The sequence below is a fragment of the Rhyacophila brunnea genome, unplaced genomic scaffold, assembly GCF_057557595.1.
Source record: "Rhyacophila brunnea isolate RB1 unplaced genomic scaffold, BYU_Rbru_1.0 scaffold_5, whole genome shotgun sequence".
In the NCBI taxonomy this organism is placed as follows: domain Eukaryota; kingdom Metazoa; phylum Arthropoda; class Insecta; order Trichoptera; family Rhyacophilidae; genus Rhyacophila; species Rhyacophila brunnea.
In genome coordinates this window covers 8,825,708-8,845,479 of record NW_028233170.1, presented here as the reverse complement: position 1 = coordinate 8,845,479, position 19,772 = coordinate 8,825,708, and the positions used below count along the sequence as shown (strand labels likewise).

The following is a 19,772-nucleotide window of genomic DNA, read 5'->3' as shown; positions in this document are numbered from 1 at the left end:
TAGATTTTCACATATATGTAGGGAAGGGAACGGTATCAGATGGAGATATGAAGCAGTTCGGTCTGGGCGCAAGTGTGGTCAAGTTACTCTGCCGGACTCTCCCCAATGACTCCTCCTGCATTGTCTATACTGATCGTTTTTTCACCAGCTTAAAGCTCGCCGATTCGTTACTTCAAGAAAAAATATTCTTAACTGGAACTGTCAGAAGTAATATAATCGGCGATGTGATAAAGAAATTAAAAAACGATAAGGCAATGCAGGGGGGAGATTGGGATGAGAAGGTTCGGCAGGATGACAAAGTCTGTGTAGTCAAATGGAAAGATAATAAATCCGTGTTATTACTTTCCACTGCGGTCGGCAGTACTCCTGTTGGTACCTGCATGCGATGGTCGAAGGAAGTAAAGAGGAAGATCAATGTCACTCAGCCGGCCATTGTAAAGTACTACAATATGTCGATGGGTGGCATTGATCTTTGCGATCGGATGATTGCTTATTACAGGACTGCGATGAAGACATGCCAATGGCCTGTGAGGGTTTTTAACCACTTTGTGGACTTGACGGTGGTAAACTGTTGGCTAATGTATATGCGAAATTGTAAACTAGAAAATGTACCCCGAAAGGACATTATGGGACTGTTGTCGTACCGAATCAGATTAGCAAAAACTATGATTCGGTATGAAGGTCGGGTAACTAACATTTTAACACCGCCAGCACGAGGTCGGTGTTACCACCTGTAGGTAGGCGGGCGTCTACCCATAGTAAATTAATTAGTTATAAGCCGACATATAAACCTGATCTCTAACTATACGGCTTAGTAAAAACGCCTAATCGCCTTCCTTGTATAATCATATGTAAATGTTTGTTTGTTCACAGGTTTAAGTCCTCCGTTCGGTATGTAAACATACTGGACGGAGCACTAATTAATACAAACAAGGTAATGCAGAATGAAAGAAAGAAGTATGATAAATTGCCTTGTTCTGTATAAAACCTGTGATAATATTAAGAATAAAATGTTAGGTATAAGTTTAATTAATATATAAATATGTCTATGTACTGGTATGTAAGGAGAAGAATGATTGATAATATAAAGACGATGAACGCGGTAGCGAGAGATTATTATAAGTTTGTTAAATTGTATATAAATAATCAATATGTCATGTTGAACACACTACTCGAATAATATTAAAATCAGTAAATTCATTAATAGTAAATAATATTCTAACGCCTAAACCAAAGCGGTAATCTGTCACTGCATAGTAACGCCGGCCACAAGCGAACGCGATAGTATGAGTGTACAGCCGATAAACTCGTCTGTGTGTGTGCGGTAAACATGTTAAGCGCCAAAAAGGATTAGGCTCGCAGAAGAAAAAGATAGATAACGTCGTAGAGTCATTAAAACCCAACTTTTCTGAAATATTATTCGATTATTGTGTTCGTAGTAATTTATACCTATCGTCTGTAATATAAATCATAAGGAAATTCGCATGTTTTAGTAAAATCTTGAAAAATCGGCGTGAAGCTCCGCGGATATCTCACCAAATGAATTAAAATCCTGATACTTATATAGCTGCACGGTATAGAAATAGCGGCCAAAATCGGGGCGATGCGGAAACCGCATCGTCGATCGATACAATCCCCGACAGCACCTGCGGTCCTCACTTGCGGTCTGGCACCCGTCGCGAGCAGTCGCCTTTCACTGCGCTCCGATACCAACCCAGATCTACAACCAGCCGAGACCTACCAGCCGAAATCAGCCGACCAAGAAAAATTACCTACTTTCACCGCCGCAAGTGACCAGAGATCTACAAGCAAACCTCACCCGCCGACCAAGCTATTACCTACTTTGCTACCTACAGCGAAGTGACCAGACGACCAAATAAATACCTACTCGCTACCAACAGCAATAGGTACCAGACGACCTACCTTCACTATGGAGAAAATTAACGCAGAAATCAGCCGACTGGCCGCATACAAACCTACTAGACTCCGGGACCTGTTGAAGCTCCACTTCCTGCTCTTGACGGCGTATCAAGACGAGGCCGAGGCAACTACATACACCGATGCACCCGCTCGACCACACTCCTGGAGGTCCAACAACGCCATTATCAAATCTCACACATGGACCCGCAGGAGCCGACAACAACATCATCAGTATAGATCACCATCTCGATACTCCAGAACAACATCACACTCGCCGATCAAGGAAGCCGACCCTGTCACCTACTCAACACAGGAAAGAGACCGGATATCCGTCGTCATCAGGGGCTTCCCGATTGGTGTAAACACTGAGGACATCACCAACGATCTTCTTCGCAGAGGCTTCCCGATAGTCAGCGTCAGGAGGATGACCCGGGGCAGGAGCCAGCATCCGATGCCTCTTGTCCTGGTCAAACTCTTCGACAATGTCAGAGGGAGGCTGATACACACTCTGCAGTACGCTCTACACCGCAGAATCTCAATCGAAACACCGAGGAGGATTAGAGACTCACACCTCAGCCCAATTCGAAACAACAACCACACGATGTCAACAACGCAAACCCAGACCGATCACATCACAGAGGATCCAATACATCACACGGAAACGGACTTCTCCATCTCCTACGCCGCGCTCACGCACACACCGACAAAACCCCTCAGTGCGCTCGAGCCTCAGGTAGTGGACGCAGTCGACATCCCGACATATGAAGAGATACCCGAGACCCCGGAAATCAAAATTGCGATCACCCCGGTAACCGCAACACCAGATACACCGGCAACCAGAGACACCCCGGATATACCGGCCATGGACCTAAATGGACCTTAGCGCCAGTTTAATCATCAATCATAAATAATGCTGTGTCTTTTGACGGCCTGTAATTCGAGGAACAAAATACAAGATCACAGGTTGACAGATATTTTATTACATATTCTCACCTATTTATTCTGATACAATGTCCCGTAACAGATTTCAAATCATTCTTCGCATGCTTCACTTCTGTAACAACACGCAGCAAACATGTGGGAACAAAATGTTCAAAATATGATTCCTTGCTCACATTACAAAAAATTCATTAGACAGAATCCAACAAAAACAATTATATAAATAGCGCAACAGTTGCTCGGTTATAACTGCGGATTGTGGCATTCTTGAATATTAAATATGATGTATTGAGTATTCAATGTAAGAATTGTCATTTTATGATTAATATAATAATACTATAAATTCCTCAATGAAAAATACGCGCACGTGTGATGTTACATGCGAAAATCGCTGTGCGTAGTTCGTGTCAGCAGTGGCGATGCGAATGTTTCGCATTCGTCTCTATGGAATCGTTAAAGTAGTCCCCAAAAGAAACCAAGCCTCAGAGGTGGGCCATACTGTAAATAATTGTTTTATTGCAGGAATGTGTGTGGCTGTCCATAACATTAAATACAGTTGGTGCAGAGGACAAATTCACAAGATGCCTTGTGATGGCTGAATAAAGGTGCTTCTTGTTGACTATGTAGTCATCAGTACGGTTCGGAACATATCAACGCTGTCCACACAGAGATCAGCCGCAAACAAGCAGGTGCGAAGAACAGAATCACCAACGCTCTCCTGTCCTTATGCGAAGGCCCAAGGTCAAAAATAGGCAATTAAGGACCTAAGAAACTCATATCAAAATCGGACGCTACGAAGGAGATTTTAAAAAAGGCATTGGACCCCAGATCCATCAGGGTCCAAATCACTGACATAAGAAACGTAAGGAACAGGGGTATAATTGTCCACCGTCGCTCTGAAGACGAGGCCAAGCGACTTGTAAAGGCCTTGGAGACCTCGGAGGCAGTCCTGCGAGTCGAGCTCGCTGGGAAGAAGCAGCCTCACGTAATAATATTTAACCTTCCGTTACCTTTGATAGAACTCCAACTCCAAGAGGCTATTTCCAACTCTACCAAAGAGCGGACCGGCCTGCCGGAATCGGCATACAAATAAGTCAGGGTCAGCCACAAAGCTGGCCCCAAAACCCGGAAGATGCCACTTCCTCGTTTTTGCTCCTGCAGCAAATACGTGGTTTAGTCTATCAAAACATCCATGTATCCAAGAATTATTTCGTACTTAAACCTGTAATTTATATACCATATTCGATGGATGCATGTGGAGTAGATATTTTCTAAAATAAGGTAGTGATACCACGCAGTCTCACCCACTACAAAATACATACCTCCTCCAAGCCTGAATGCGACCCAACCATCAATCTCAGGCAAAAATATGAACTAGGCATACCCAAATAGCAAATCGAGGCATAAAAACAGTATAACATACAATTGTATACATCGTACATCGCAGCATAAATGCCAAGAGACATCCAATCCATCTACAAAGAAATGCTTACAGGGCGACCGTAGCGCACGAACGATAGCCAAATCGCGTAGACCGCAAACGAGCTTATATTCGTGCTACAGTAAGGTATAAAGGCTCACTCAAAACGTAGAATCAGCATTATTTGCCATTTTTTCATCCAAATTTCATCGAACATTTTATAAAGCAGCCGGCATGTTATATCAGCTGTATACATGGCATGCCAAGATTGGAAATTCTCTATATATATATATAAAAAATGCATTATTTTCAAAATAACGTTTTGTAAAAAAAATGGTATACCTAATAAACAGTTGATGATTCAACTTAAAAATTAAATAATTTTAAAATATTGAATATTTATATATATTTCGATTATAAATTTAAGTTTATTAAGTATTTAATTAATAGATAGATTCCCCAAAAATGAATGTTTTATTTTTCCCCTGGTTGTTCTGTTTTGTCACTGTTCAGTTTTGTCATATTCTGTTTTGTCCAGTTACCATATGACCCATATAATTAATTAAAATTTAATTATGAGTAGAGCAGTGAGAGATGTGCAGAGATTTAGAGTGAGTACAGCATCGGACGAGTTGAATTCTGGAGCTTTATTAAACGACCAAAGAGGGCGGACTCAAAGTGGACAGAATAAACTAGCCGATGATAAGAGACAATCGGTCATAGAATTTATCAAAAAAATACCGGTATAGAAGTCTCATTATTGTGGAGAGAAAACTGATGCAAAGTTCCTGCCACCGGAAATGACTTTTCCAAAATTATTGTCATTGTATACTGAAGGAAAATGAGAGGTATTTAAATATTTTACAATTAATTCAACCTGAGGACAAAGTCAAGGGGGGTGAAGGTTCCATACGACCAAATTTTTCAATCACGTGTTTGGTTGAGACTTCGACAGGTGGCGGTAAGTCGATAATTTTTGGTGATGAACCATGCTCAGCAAATCATCATTCAGTGTGAAGTTATATCCGAAGTAGCAAATTATTTCAAATTATTCACTGACGTTTGACATTTAAAATTATCAACTGCCATTTTGCTTGGATTAGAATGTTATGGATTTTATTATAAATAATATCTTTTATAGTGTTAACTGACAATTCATGATGGAACTGTATTGTATTATTTGATTAATTGATGATGTCCCTTTGAGGAGGACGAAACCGGTCCAAAATTTTATTAATAAAGTGGAATAAGTACTATAAAATTGTGTTTTATTTAATTAAACAGATAATTAGACAAATAATTATAAATAATATTTTATTGTATTATAGTACTTGACTACCAGAATAATATTATAAAATTGGTAATGAATTGTGTATTACATCTGTTAATTTTGTTGTACGTGATAACTGTTAGATATATTAGTGTAATAATTATATACTATCACATGGGAAACATATCTGTTTGGCAATTTGACCTTACTTTGAATACTGATAAATAGTGCTATGCCAGTTAGTTTAATATGAATAAACTATTAGAGCAGTAACACAATGCACATTATTTCATGCAATTGAGGGGTTTTCGTAATCAATGGAATATAAAGTTTCGTACTAAACCAAACATTTTCAAAAAGTTGTCAAAGCAAGTTATAGTAAATTTAATCATTTTAAATTTTCGGTACCTATGTCATACAATAATATTCGTTGAAAGTGATACTTCCAAACAATTATTACCTATATGATAATTTATTGTAATTCCAGAATTTCAAGATGCCTTGTCATTCCTGGGTACTAGATTGCAAAATTAAGGGAGTGATCCATCATTCATTACTAAAGGCAGACTACCAACGACAGCAATGGATCAATTTAATCGCCAATAGTAAAATTAAACTGTTAAAATCACCTACCAACGTGGGAGTCTGCAAAAATCATTTTCTTCCGACAGACTATTGTGGAAGAAAATTAAAAATCGGTGTGTGTCCATCTCAAAACCTGACACCCCATTACAAGATAGTGATCCAGACATAAATCTGGCGGAAGAAAATGATCCTTCCACTCATAGAATGGTATTCAATTTTGAAGCACGCGATATTTCTGATAATTATTGTAGTGTGATTCCCTCTGAATCACCGCCTATTATTGATCTTGTGATCCCTAAGAAAATGATCCTTCCACTCATAGAATGGTATTAAATTTTGAAGCACGCGATATTTCTGACAATTATTGTGGTGTGATTCCCTCTGAATCATCGCTTATTACTGATCTTGCCATTCCCTCTGAAACATGACCTATTATTGATCTTGTGATCCCTTGCAGTCCGTTAGCAATAACTGCTTTTATCAAATGTGAGTGATTTAAACATCGAGATACACATATTTTTATTGAAGTTTAAATTAATCTCATATTTGGAACTCCAATCCACCTTATGCATTTTACATTTACTTATATTATTATAACAATGGTTCTTGTACCTAAATAACACGTTTGGATATCCATACATTATATTATAATCATAGATATAATATCATAGCTAGAATTTACAAAAAACTTTGTGCATTCTCACCTAGTACCTCATACCTATACTATGTAGACATTTTGCTAAATAATATTGTATTAATTTCTATGTTTTTAAAATATTTCAAATGCCATTTAATGTGTCTTTTGCAGATCGTACACCTGAAAATTTTCCTATGAATCTGATGGCCTTGACACCCAAGGATCGAATGTATCGCCGCAAGTTTTTGCATTTGGAAAAATACATCCGACGAAGAAATAAGACGAACTTCAAACATAGTTGCCATATATATTTTTGCAAACATAAAGGGGGCAGAAAAATTTGCAGATTCACTAACCTTCGTTGAAGCCACCAAAGGCCTGTCAAAAATACAGCAAGACTTTTTCAAACTCCAATTAAAATCGTGTAATGTAAAACCTAAAAGAACTTGCTTTACCGAAAATAATAAAGTTTTAGCCCTCACTCTCCTTAAGGCGAATTCTTCACTGAGCCTTTTTTAAAGAGGCACCTAGCGGAAAAATACGAAGCTTGCAATTTGAGACATTTTTTTGATAATTTACAATTTCAACTGTATTAATGAATAAATATGTATCTGAAAACATTAAAAATAAAAATATTTTTTATTTTAAGTCAAAGACAAACTTACAATTGTAAAAAATGTAATAAAATGTGAATTTGTTCTATCGGTCCGCACCCTATTATTGCATATATTTTATGGTCATATTTATTATTAAAATTTAGTTCATTAAGGCGAAGTCTTCACTGAGCCTTTTTTAAAGAGGCACCTAGCGGAAAAATACGAAGCTTGCAATTTGAGACATTTTTTTGATAATTTACAATTTCAACTGTATTAATGAATAAATATGTATCTGAAAACATTAAAAATAAAAATATTTTTTATTTTAAGTCAAAGACAAACTTACAATTGTAAAAAATGTAATAAAATGTGAATTTGTTCTATCGGTCCGCACCCTATTATTGCATATATTTTATGGTCATATTTATTATTAAAATTTAGTTCATTAAGGCGAAGTCTTCACTGAGCCTTTTTTAAAGAGGCACCTAGCGGAAAAATACGAAGCTTGCAATTTGAGACATTTTTTTGATAATTTACAATTTCAACTGTATTAATGAATAAATATGTATCTGAAAACATTAAAAATAAAAATATTTTTTATTTTAAGTCAAAGACAAACTTACAATTGTAAAAAATGTAATAAAATGTGAATTTGTTCTATCGATCCGCACCCTATTATTACATGTATTTCATGGTCATATTTATTATTAAAATTTAGTTTATTAAGTTTTCTAAGCATCACCTAAGCGATTTTTGTCAAATTCATAGTTTTAATATTTTTTATATCTATTTTAAAAAACATCGATTTTTATAAAAAATATAAATGTGTATAACTTGAAATCCTTTTTATTTATATTAATATAAATATTTTATTTATATTTATAAAAATAATTGATTTGATATAAATAAAAAGGATTTCAAGTTATACACATTTATATTTTTTATAAAAATCGATGTTTTTTAAAATAGATATAAAAAATATTAAAACTATGAATTTGTCAAAAATCGCTTAGGTGATGCTTAGAAAATTTAATAAACTAAATATTAATAATAAATATGACCATAAAATATATGTAATAATAGGGTGCGGATCGATAGAACAAATTCACATTTTATTACATTTTTTACAATTGTAAGTTTGTCTTTGACTTAAAATAAAAAATATTTTTATTTTTAATGTTTTCAGATACATATTTATTCATTAATACAGTTGAAATTGTAAATTACCAAAAAAATGTCTCAAATTGCAAGCTTCGTATTTTTCCGCTAGGTGCCTCTTTAAAAAAGGCTCAATGAAGACTTCGCCTTAAGTTTTCTAAGCATCACCTAAGCGATTTTTGACTAATTCATAGTTTTAATATTTTTAATATCTATTTTAAAAAACATCGATTTTTATAAAAAATATAAATGTGTATAACTTGAAATCCTTTTTATTTATATCAAATCAAATATTTTTATAAATATAAATAAAATATTTATATTAATATAAATAAAAAGGATTTCAAGTTATACACATTTATATTTTTTATAAAAATTGATGTTTTTTAAAATAGATATAAAAAATATTAAAACTATGAATTTGTCAAAAATCGCTTAGGTGATGCTTAGAAAACTTAATAAACTAAATTTTAATAATAAATATGACCATAAAATATATGTAATAATAGGGTGCGGACCGATAGAACAAATTCACATTTTATTACATTTTTTACAATTGTAAGTTTGTCTTTGACTTAAAATAAAAAATATTTTTATTTTTAATGTTTTCAGATACATATTTATTCATTAATACAGTTGAAATTGTAAATTATCAAAAAAATGTCTCAAATTGCAAGCTTCGTATTTTTCCGCTAGGTGCCTCTTTAAAAAAGGCTCAGTGAAGAATTCGCCTTAAGCAAAGTGAAAGAGCATATAAATTTCTGTCAAAACTTTTTACGCTACCTTCCATTCGTACTTTGCAAACATTATCATCATCTGTTCCTACCTCAACCGGTATCTCCGGTGTCATTATTTAAACAGACGACAAGAAATATTATACACTCATTTGGGATGAAATGAGTTTAGAAACGCACTTAGATTATAATAAAAAAGTGACCTGATCTAAGGTTTTGAGGACTTTGGGCATCTGCGTTCTAAAAAAATTGCAGATCATGTCCATATAATGTAAAACAACGGAATATGTAACACATCCACATATAGGTATTTCAGGAAGTGTAGTTGTGACACTCATGGAACCATATTTGGATCGGGGACATACGTTGTATGTAGACAATTGGTATACTAGTCCAAGTTTATATAAAAAACTACATGACCGGAAAACAAATGCTTGTGGTTCCGTAAGACGAAACCGAAAAGGAATGCCGAAGCATACCGAAAAATTAAAGAAGAGGGAAAAGCCCATCACACGGACACTATTTCGGCACAAATCTGGAAGGATAAAAGGGAGGTGTCCATGCTGACAACTCTTCATTTTGCTCTACTAGATACTCATGTAGATCATATTAATTCGTTTCATCGAGTTCCTTCGCATTATACGCTGTATATAATGAGACACCCCTGGACGTTGGTACTATATCGGTGTCCATGTTAGAGCATTTTTCATTTTGCTTTGTCTTAGGTGTAATTATTCATATAAAACTGTAATACTTTACCCCAGTAGTATTTTATATTCATATTTTGTACGTAGTATTTAGTTGGTGGTAACCCTCTTCAAAGAACTACTTTACCCCAATTAGGGGGAAAATCAATTGGGATATGATGAAAAAGTTCCCGAAAATGACTCAATTCATCGACGACCAAATACTACTCGTACAAAAAATGATTACGATAATTCGCTGTCATTTAAATTGACTTCAAAAACAATTCAATATGAGCTTGTGGATTGTATGTACGATCTATATAGAGAACTCCTCAATAAGGAGATATCCACTGCGAATTTTGTTTCAATCCATGAGGATGAAACAACTGATGTTTCTTGTAAAGTACAGTTGGTTATAATATTAAGGTATATTACTTAACTTGGGACTGTTACCTAACGATCTGTGCAGTACTCTAAGCTATTGGATAAATCGGACAGTGGTTCAACAGCAGAACTAAAATTAGTACTGAATGAATGTGGAGTCATTCGCGACAAATTGACAGCTCAAACCTATGATGGTGCGGCTGTGATGAAAGGTAAATTAAACAGTGTACAGGCACAGATTACGGTTGATTTCCCATACACATTTCGTGCATTGCTACGCTCATCAATTGAACCTTGTAATGCAGCAACTGTGTTCGTAAACACACAAGGAATTAAAAATATTCTTCGGTAATATTTCTAGGTCCTCATAATTTTTCATCAGTGTCTACGAAACGTACCTGTTTATTAGACAAGGTTGTAAATTAGAGGATGCCAAGACCTAGCACAATAAAGTGGAATTTTTCTGGGCGCATTATTACCACTGTTTATGAAAATTTGAATGAGCTGAGTGTTTCCTGAAATTTCAAAATGATCCAGGGTGGAATGCAGTAACTTCAAGTGAAGCATGTGGACTCTTAAATCTTTTATACGATCGGTTATTCTGCTGTCTTCTTTCATTTTTCGCGCAAGTTATGCCGGAAGTCGATATTTTATTTCAAAAACTTCAAAAGGTTAGCATTGACAATATTTCAGCAAACTTAGCTATAACACAATTTAAAGCAGCCATATTAAAAATAAGAGAGAAAATGGTTGAATTGGGAGACCTTTACGCTGTTTTAGCGTGTAAAAGAAATTTTTCCGATAGCGATTTAAAGCGCGTGACGAAAGAAGCATGCAATGTCATTGTTGTTCATGTGAGATTTTTCAAAAAAATTTCCTGACAAAGACTTTGATGTAACGGTTCAATATTATCCATTTCTTGTTATAAATAAATTAAAAACTGAATTAAAAACCCTGTTTAAAAATTATTATTAAGATCCCAACGACAACTTCACAATCTGAAAGAAGTTTTTAGACGCTGAAACGTATCAAAACATGTTCAAGAAATACAATCGGTGAGGAATGGCTGAATGCCTCCTCAAACTATTTTTAAATAACTGAAAAATTAAGCTAGTCAAAATATGAAAAAATATCTATATAGATACCTACTTACTTTTTGGTATTTGAAATTTCATCTAGATATTATATGCGCTTTCCATGTATATCAATAGAAGACAAATTCATCAAGCCCGTTCCTGATTTCAACAACAAAGTGATTGATCGGTTTGCCAAACTAAAAAAGTAGAATTTAGCTACAATATGGAGAATCAGTTCAGAATCGCACAGGTATGTGTATTTAAGAATGTGGTTATTTTTCAACTAAGTATGTTCATATTTAAACATTAAATCAAACAAAACCAGTTATTTATAATTAATTAATAATATGTTGATAGAATTCTCATGAACTATCGATTAATTTGGATTTGAAGTAACTCAAGCAAGAATCAGCATTACCAGAAAGTAATTTTACTACAGGTCATGAGAGTACTTCAAGAAAAAGATCCCGTAAGATCGAGACTTGGAAATGTCTCTTGGTAGCCAATTGGAAATATGATATTTCCAGTCGAGCTGCAACCGATTTAAATATGCAAGTGGAATAAAATAACACTCGTACCTTTAGTCAGTGATCTTAAATTATTAAAAGAATATTTGAGAAAAAAGGCCAAGGAAGCTGTATCGCAACTTCATATTTCGAATTACAAGAGACTGTATTTTGCCGTGTCCAGGAGAACTGGAAAGATTGCCAATACACATTTATTAATATTCTGAGTTGGATAACCAAACCAACTATGAAGAATTCAGCGATGTTACATCACTTCAAAACGAACTTCAGGCGCTCACCATGATCTCGCCAAAGTTCTTAATCTATGTAAGTACAATACATTGTAGAAAAGTTTATTTAAGTACCATTGCGGTCTGCACATGCTCGAGAATGTTGACCTCTCGGGTAAATGCGGCGACTCGCAAATAACATTGGGAAATCAAGACGGCGAATTTATTAAATATAAAAAAGCACGTTTTGCAATATTTTCGATACTACAAAGTATTAGAAAACACTAGTGTCATCAATGTAAGCGAAATTCTGTCGCATTGCAAATTAATAAATATCGTTTGGCAATACTTGACCTCAGAGAGAGCGTGTATCAAGAACAATCAAAAACGCTTAGCGGGCATTGCTCTGTACCTCGAAAGCGACTCCTGTGTTCCAATACACTATATAAACGTAAGACCAAAAAGCCATGTAACACAGTCGCATCAAATCATTTTATAGTAGTTCAATAGTTCATCATACCATAGAACTACTTCTACTCGCACAAGCCGTTGACGAACGCTGTCACTTGTTTGAAATTTGGTGAATGTTGTGATGCGTCAACGTTTGACAATGATTCACAGGTAACGGAATTATTTGTATATTCTCATTACACTATCATCTTCATGCCTAGTACAGACATAAAGAGCTAGTGAGTCTATTTTAATGGATTGAACTTGTTTTAAAATCACACATGTAATATTACAACGAAAAGTATACTTTCCATAGATTTAGTAAACAATAATCAGGAAACACAAAAATTAATCTCTTTTGTGATAACACTAAAATAGGTACTATTACCAAATCAAAACGTGCGACCCCAGCAGCGATACAGATGTTTACCCCTGCGCCAACATTGTACGGTCATAACGGTTGTTTAGAGATAGCGGCGCAATGGGGGCATTTTAAGGCCGAAGCACAAGAAGTAAAGTTGCCGTAGTTGACGGTACTAAAACCAAACTTCTGTGTGTAATAACAATGTGAACGTCTGTGGGAAGTATAAACAATATCCAAACTTCTGATGAGTTTCATTTGATCGCCCCTTAAAGTAATTTGGAAAGTTCCGACTAAAGAGAAACAGTTATGTAATAACTATCAGGTGTGTGAAACAGTACCATCTGAGCTACCCGACGCCCCTAGATATGCCAGTACCTGCAGAGAGTGTAGAAGCCCAGTCACCAAACCAAACCCAAGTTAAAGAGAATGAGATGCCCATATGCTCTCTTTCCCAAAATTCCTGTGGCGTTAAAAGAAAAAGTAATCCAACGAACTGGGCACAAAATTTCCGGAAATACAAAAAGGAACATGGCGAAGAATATATCGATATTATGAAGAAAATTCATGCAGCAAAAATTGTGAAAAGCAGACGTTTCCCAAAATGTCAATACAAATGAGGAAACGGACAAAGAAACAAGTCGAAAACGTTCATAGTTATTATTTTGAACTGCTTGCTAAAAAAAATTAAGGTGTGTCAAACATTTTTTTGTAATACTTCAGATATTTATGACAGTAGAGTTTATTATTTTCATGAAAAGGTGTAAAATAGTGTTACAAATGTGCCTAGAACCCCGACAAAGGGGACACATGTGAAGAGATGTACAAATACAACTGATTTAGATAATGTCCGGTCTCATATTCAATCGTTTTCGGCGATTGAATCGCACTACTGCCGAAATAGTACAACAATAAAATATCTTGGAGCATCATCGTTGAACGTACAGAAAATGTACGATTTGTATTTTTCGCAAACGAAAACCCAGTAAAAATAAACATTTTAACTATAGGAAAAAAATTATTTGGGCACCGTCAGAATGGCCTACGGTTATGCTTTATGCAGTTTAAGTTGCCAACTGGTTACTCGCGAGTTAAAAGAGTCCTTAGCGAGTGGCTTCCAAAATAGGTATTATAGTATACAACAGGAAACGGGCGATACTAACTTGTCATGTCGCACACACAAGTCAATAGTTACGAAATCGGGCTGTAGGTATATTCCCTTTATCTCGTGAGAGTTATTGAATAACTTCCCGGATATGCGAGAAAAGAGAATTTAGTATATTCACATCGGTCGACCATCTATAAAATATTTAGGTAAAATTCGAATAACTGACCTCTTGAAGATAAAAAATGCAAGAAAGTTCCAGCTACCAGTAATTGCTGGAAAAAGTGTATCAGCGGAGGAGGTTGAGACCCCTTTTAAAGCTAGGGAAGAAGCGGAGATGAATAAAAAAAATACAAATGGCCAGAAACGAAAAGGTCGCCCAGTGGGGTCAAAAAATAAGAAGAAAAAAGCACCTATTCAACTTCCTGTTACTCATAATCTTGATGCAATCGTGAAGTCGAATATCGTTGACTTAGATCTGCCCTCAGGTTCACGTAGGCCAAATTTAAAAAAAAACGTTTCGCCTGACGACTCTTATGACATTCCTGAAGTAGTTCAGGAGTTTACTGTAGCCAGCAATGGAGACCTTATAGAGGAAATACGCCGATCCAATGAGACAAAGTCCATTTATACTGTAGGTCAATTCTGCATAATTAATTATGAAGGTTCACTATTTCCAGGACAGATAATATAAATTAATATGGAGGAGGTCTTCATTAACGTTCTTTAATAATTTAAATAAATTAAAAGAAAGAAAAATTTATGGAACTGGTACTCTTCAAGATAATCGATTTAAATTTACTCAAGATAAATCTATGAAATGGGGTGAATTTGAAGAAATCTGTCGGTCAGATGATAGTGTAGGTCTTGTCAAATGGATGGATACCACGTCTATACTGATGGCTTCCACATTTAGTGGTAGTTCACCAGTATCTATTGTATCTAGGTGGGACAAAAAACTAAAAAGGTACTTGTCCAGCTGTTGTAAAAGTTTACAATGAAAAAATGGGTGGGGTGGTTATTTGTGACCAAAGCATGGAATGCTATCGAACATGGTTTAAAACCAAGAAGCGGACATTAGAACTTGTGCTTCATTTATTTGGCTTGGTAATTGTAAATAGTTAGAATGAATACAAGTCACAGTGCAAATTGAATAAATGAAATAAAACATTTTAGATTTACCCAATTTTAGATTGACAATTATTGGTGATTTAATCTCATTGGAGCACCAACTCATAAAAGATCATTTGCGCAAACAAACATGGAGTAAAGTTTAGATTTGCATCAATCGAAGACATTACGTCAACTTCGTCAATTCCCAACTGTGAATAAGCGGTTTGATGGATACAACCATTGCCCGGCAGTGGATAGATGTTGCAGTGGTTGGCTGTAACTAACTAACTAACTAACTAACTATGTTTAAATACAAATAAAAATGTATGATTATTTATTCATCAAAGAATATAACCTCCCAAAGACTTTTTGTAACATTGTGGATACAAAAAATTATCAGAACTGTCAATGGTTATGCGAACGAGCTAATCTGTCCCCAAAGAATTCATATGTCAACGACATTAACCTTTGTCTTTTGGAAAAGTTACCTGGAGAAGTCACTACATACAAATCAATTGAAGTGGTCAATGCAGTGAAATATCCAACCAAATTTTTAAATTCATTGCATCCGAGTGGATTATCCCTCCACAAACTCAAGTTAAAAGTCGGTGCTATTATCATGCTGATGAGAAATCTAAATGCTCCAAGAATGTGCAATGGAACCAGATTATGGATAAAAAATCTAAGACCCAACACGGTAGAAGCACTAATTTTGACTGGATGTGCTAAAGGAGAGGAAGTTTTCGTTCCACAAATTCCAATGATTCCCACCAATATGCCTATTGAATTCAAACGACTGCAATTTTCCATACAACTTGCATACGCGATGACAATCAATAAAGCTCAGGGACAGTCACTTAAAATTGCAGGAATAGATTTGAGATCGGAATGCTTCACTCAGTAAAAATCTATATATTTTGGCACCAGATGGAAAAGCCACAAATATTGTATATCGAAAAGCCTTGGAATGATGGATTGGATATTTATATTATGGATGGATATTTATATTATATAGAAAAGCCTTAAAATAATAAATTGAATATGTACTACTTTTCAAGATATTTAAATGCAATGTAATACTATATTATGTTAAAAATAAAAATCGCTAAATATATTTTTTACTTTTTTAAATTCAATCCTTTGCACTATACATATTATTAAATTTAGAATTTTTATTTTCAAATATTAAACCATTCTACTCCGGTGCAGCGCCGGATGATACTGCTAGTATATATATATTGATACACCCCTGGACTTTGATCTTATACCCATGTCCACATTTGCCCATTTTAAAAGGCCTAAACATGTCGCCCGGTCTCATAGTCAACAAGAGGAATTGTCGGCTCTGCCCGGGGTATCACCAACATGCCGTTTGCCCTCACCTACCAAAGGATAATTGCCGTGAAGAAGAGGATACCCCACAATGAGGAAGTGAACAAGGACCAGTCGCCAACCCTCCCAAAAGTGGGAAGTATAAAATAATATTTGGAACGTTCTTCTAACGTCCATAAACGACAAAGCGAGTGTAAATAGTATAATAGATAATAAGTGCAAAAATATCCGGACATTCTTCTAATGCCGAATAAAATGTTAATTAAGGATCATCTGACACTACCTATATCCGCTTCAACATCCACTTAAGTGTAGTACCACAGTACTGTAGGAGTGCATTATGAACCTAGTCTATTTAAGTAAAACGTACATTGTAAAACCATGTTTAGTTAAGTACCATTTCAAGTGAATCCATACTTTGTAACCAAATGTAGACCATTGTATTCTGCACGCACCTGAGAGTGTTGACCTCTCGTGCAAAGGCGATGGCTCGCAAATATTATTAAGAATCCCAGACCGCAGATTTATCAAATATTAAAAAGCACATTTCGCAATATATCGACACTACAAAGTGTTAGAAATCAATCGAGTTATACAATGTAAACGAAATTCCATCGAATTGCAAATTAAAAATAGTGTCCGGCAATGTGTGAAGTAAATTTATTCAAGAACAATCAAAATACTGAGCGGTCATTCCTCTGACTATTCAGATATGATTTCTTTGTTCTCAAACCATATATAAAGTCGAGGTACGGCCCACCTCCAACAGACGCAGACTCTGAAGACGGAAGTACCACCTTCTCCCCCATGGACACTTCAGCATCCTCCAGTAGCTCCTCAACGATGTTAGAAGGAATACAAAGACTCCCATTTGACAATCTCACAGATAAGCAGCTAAACACAATCCTAGAAGACGACACCACCCTCCAAAGCACCCTGACAACACCCTCCCCTTCGCACCACTCAACGCCGAAATCGGAACATTTTACTACCGTTTTAAACAAGAAACAAAGGAGGCGAGCACAAAATTTGAGCAGACAAAGCTCAAATTCATCAAACTTTTCCCAAGCGTCTCCACCGCACGTGATCAACCGATCGACGTTCGAATTTCTCGCTTGACAGAATTCACTGCAATAGCGTCACTAAGATAGTGGTACGAAATAATTCGGAATTAATTTCTGTTAATTTATAGTTCGTTTGTGCTGTGACTTTTTCTATTGAAGTTAAGTCATTGTATATTATACATAGTTAATTTCGTTTCAGTCAATAGTTCAGATTCAATTTCTGTTTAAATATAGCTCGTTTTACTACTAGCTAGATGAGAGTTAAATTTTTTACAGCTAAATCTGTGGATTGTTCATCTATCTCGTCCATCTTGTTGTGGTGACCTAGCAAGTATTTAGGCAGTTAAGTTATTATATAGAACTTCGTTTATAAGGCAAATTTGTTCAACTAAAATGGATGAACACTGGTCAAAAATTGTTAACCTTCCAGTTGACATGGTAGATACGTGGCGTGTTACCACGTTGAAACCAGCCCTTGAGGCGCGGGGTATCCGCCCTGATAATAAACTCCCACAAATGCAGGAACAGGCAGCCCTCTGGAATAGAAAACTGCATACGGCACCCTCTAGTGAAGGAGCACGAGTGTTGGACTCGCCTGCCCCAGCCCTGAAAGATGTGGCGATCGTAAAAAAACCAGCTATTGATTATAAGAATGATGTTAAGCTCATTCAATTTAAGATTTTCCGGTAACACGTCTGTTCACAACTTTATCACACGAATTGAGGAGATCATGAAGAATCGGGATCTTCCGTTTTCCACCATGTTAGTTTACTTCTCCGAAATCCTGGAAAGTAGAGCACTCGGGTGGTTTCGTTTTATTAAAAGGGAAGTTAGTACTTGGGCACAATTCAAAGAGGCATTATACGTTCAATTTGAGATGCCAAGTTTAACTGCTTCTCTAGTTGAAGACTTGTTAGTCAGGCGGCAGAAGGAGGGTGAAATGGCATGTAACTTTATCTTAGGCATGAGACTACTAGCAGGGAGGTTGAGACCCGCGTACAGTGAAAGTGATCTCATGGAGATCATTACGTACCGTAAGTTTTAAATCGCTAAACACTGATGTATGATCCAAATGCCTGGAACTGACAGAAAGGATTAAAAATGAACAAGATACCCTAAAAAAAAGATACTTGGAAACCGAAAAAATTGTTCATAAATTACGAGCCACAGCATTTCATAAACATCTCCAAGAAGAGAGACCGTGTCTTTTAATTATATCATTTGATTGACAGAAGAACTTAGTTCTTCCTAAATTATCTAATCAGATAGTCTATTATAGTAGGCAGTTTTACTGCAATAATTTTACTATTGTCAAAGGATCATCAAAATCGAAAATGACACCAGAAAATGTCTCAATTTACACATGGTGTGAAAATGAAAGGCAAAATCATCAAATTAAATGGTTTCTGCTGTCCACAATGAACTAAGCTCCATAAATTATGACAGAATTGTTACTGATGGGTCAGATTCGAAATATTCTGACATTCTGAAATGTATATCAATATCCTGTCATCATATTTCTCTTTAGTAAGGATGTGCAGCGTCTTCAGTTTCTTTTTCTGTTGCATTAACAATTTTTGCATGTTTTCTTGGGTGATATTTTTTACACACAATTGTAAATGCTCGAGCTTATGACACGCGAGAAGTCCTTCAAAATGTCCCATCACTCAGGACGTCATATGCTGTCATCTTTAATATCTTCAACAGAGGATGACAGCGGAAATCTATATCACAATTTGAATAAGGGTGTGAACCGCGTATTATTAATTCTTCTAAAGCAGTAACACGGTTAATGTATTTAATCGTTTTTAAATTTAAGTCACAAAACTCAAAGCTTATTTTCTTTATATTAGGGCATTTGTCCAAGATGTATCCCATTCATTCAGCTTCTGTTAAAAATTCGAATTCAATAAATCTTACACAGAAAAATATTTCTTCAAACTTCCTAACAGAAGATGAGAACGACTTATCATCATTACATTCCACAATTATACGTATCCGGTTCCATATTCGACTACCAGCAGACCTCTTTCCAGGCTTTACATACCTTCCGTATGATCATAATATCGCCAAACGGTAGGTAGGTGAATATTTCAGTCAACACCTCCGCTGGTAAATCGCCAATATACATCGTTTGTCCTGATGGCAACACTGTTATGTGCCATTCAAATTCTGTAACTGTTAGTGAGTCAGCCAGTCGAATTCG

The 19,772-nt window shown here is 35.6% G+C and overlaps 1 protein-coding gene across 1 annotated transcript; it reads left to right on the top strand.

The window, feature by feature from the left end:
• Positions 1 to 593: 593 nt before the first annotated feature.
• LOC147065994 (uncharacterized) lies at positions 594 to 19,488 on the top strand. Its single transcript, XM_085955902.1, has 3 exons — positions 594 to 7,263; positions 9,263 to 13,713; positions 13,796 to 19,488. The coding sequence occupies exon 1, from the start codon at positions 1,931 to 1,933 to the stop codon at positions 2,801 to 2,803; it is 873 nt and encodes a 290-aa protein (XP_085812028.1). The 5' UTR covers positions 594 to 1,930; the 3' UTR covers positions 2,804 to 7,263; positions 9,263 to 13,713; positions 13,796 to 19,488.
• Positions 19,489 to 19,772: the final 284 nt, after the last annotated feature.

Bases quoted from the DNA above. Each gene is read 5' to 3' on its own strand.
- LOC147065994 (XM_085955902.1), top strand. From the start codon at position 1,931: ATGGAGAAAATTAACGCAGAAATCAGCCGACTGGCCGCATACAAACCT.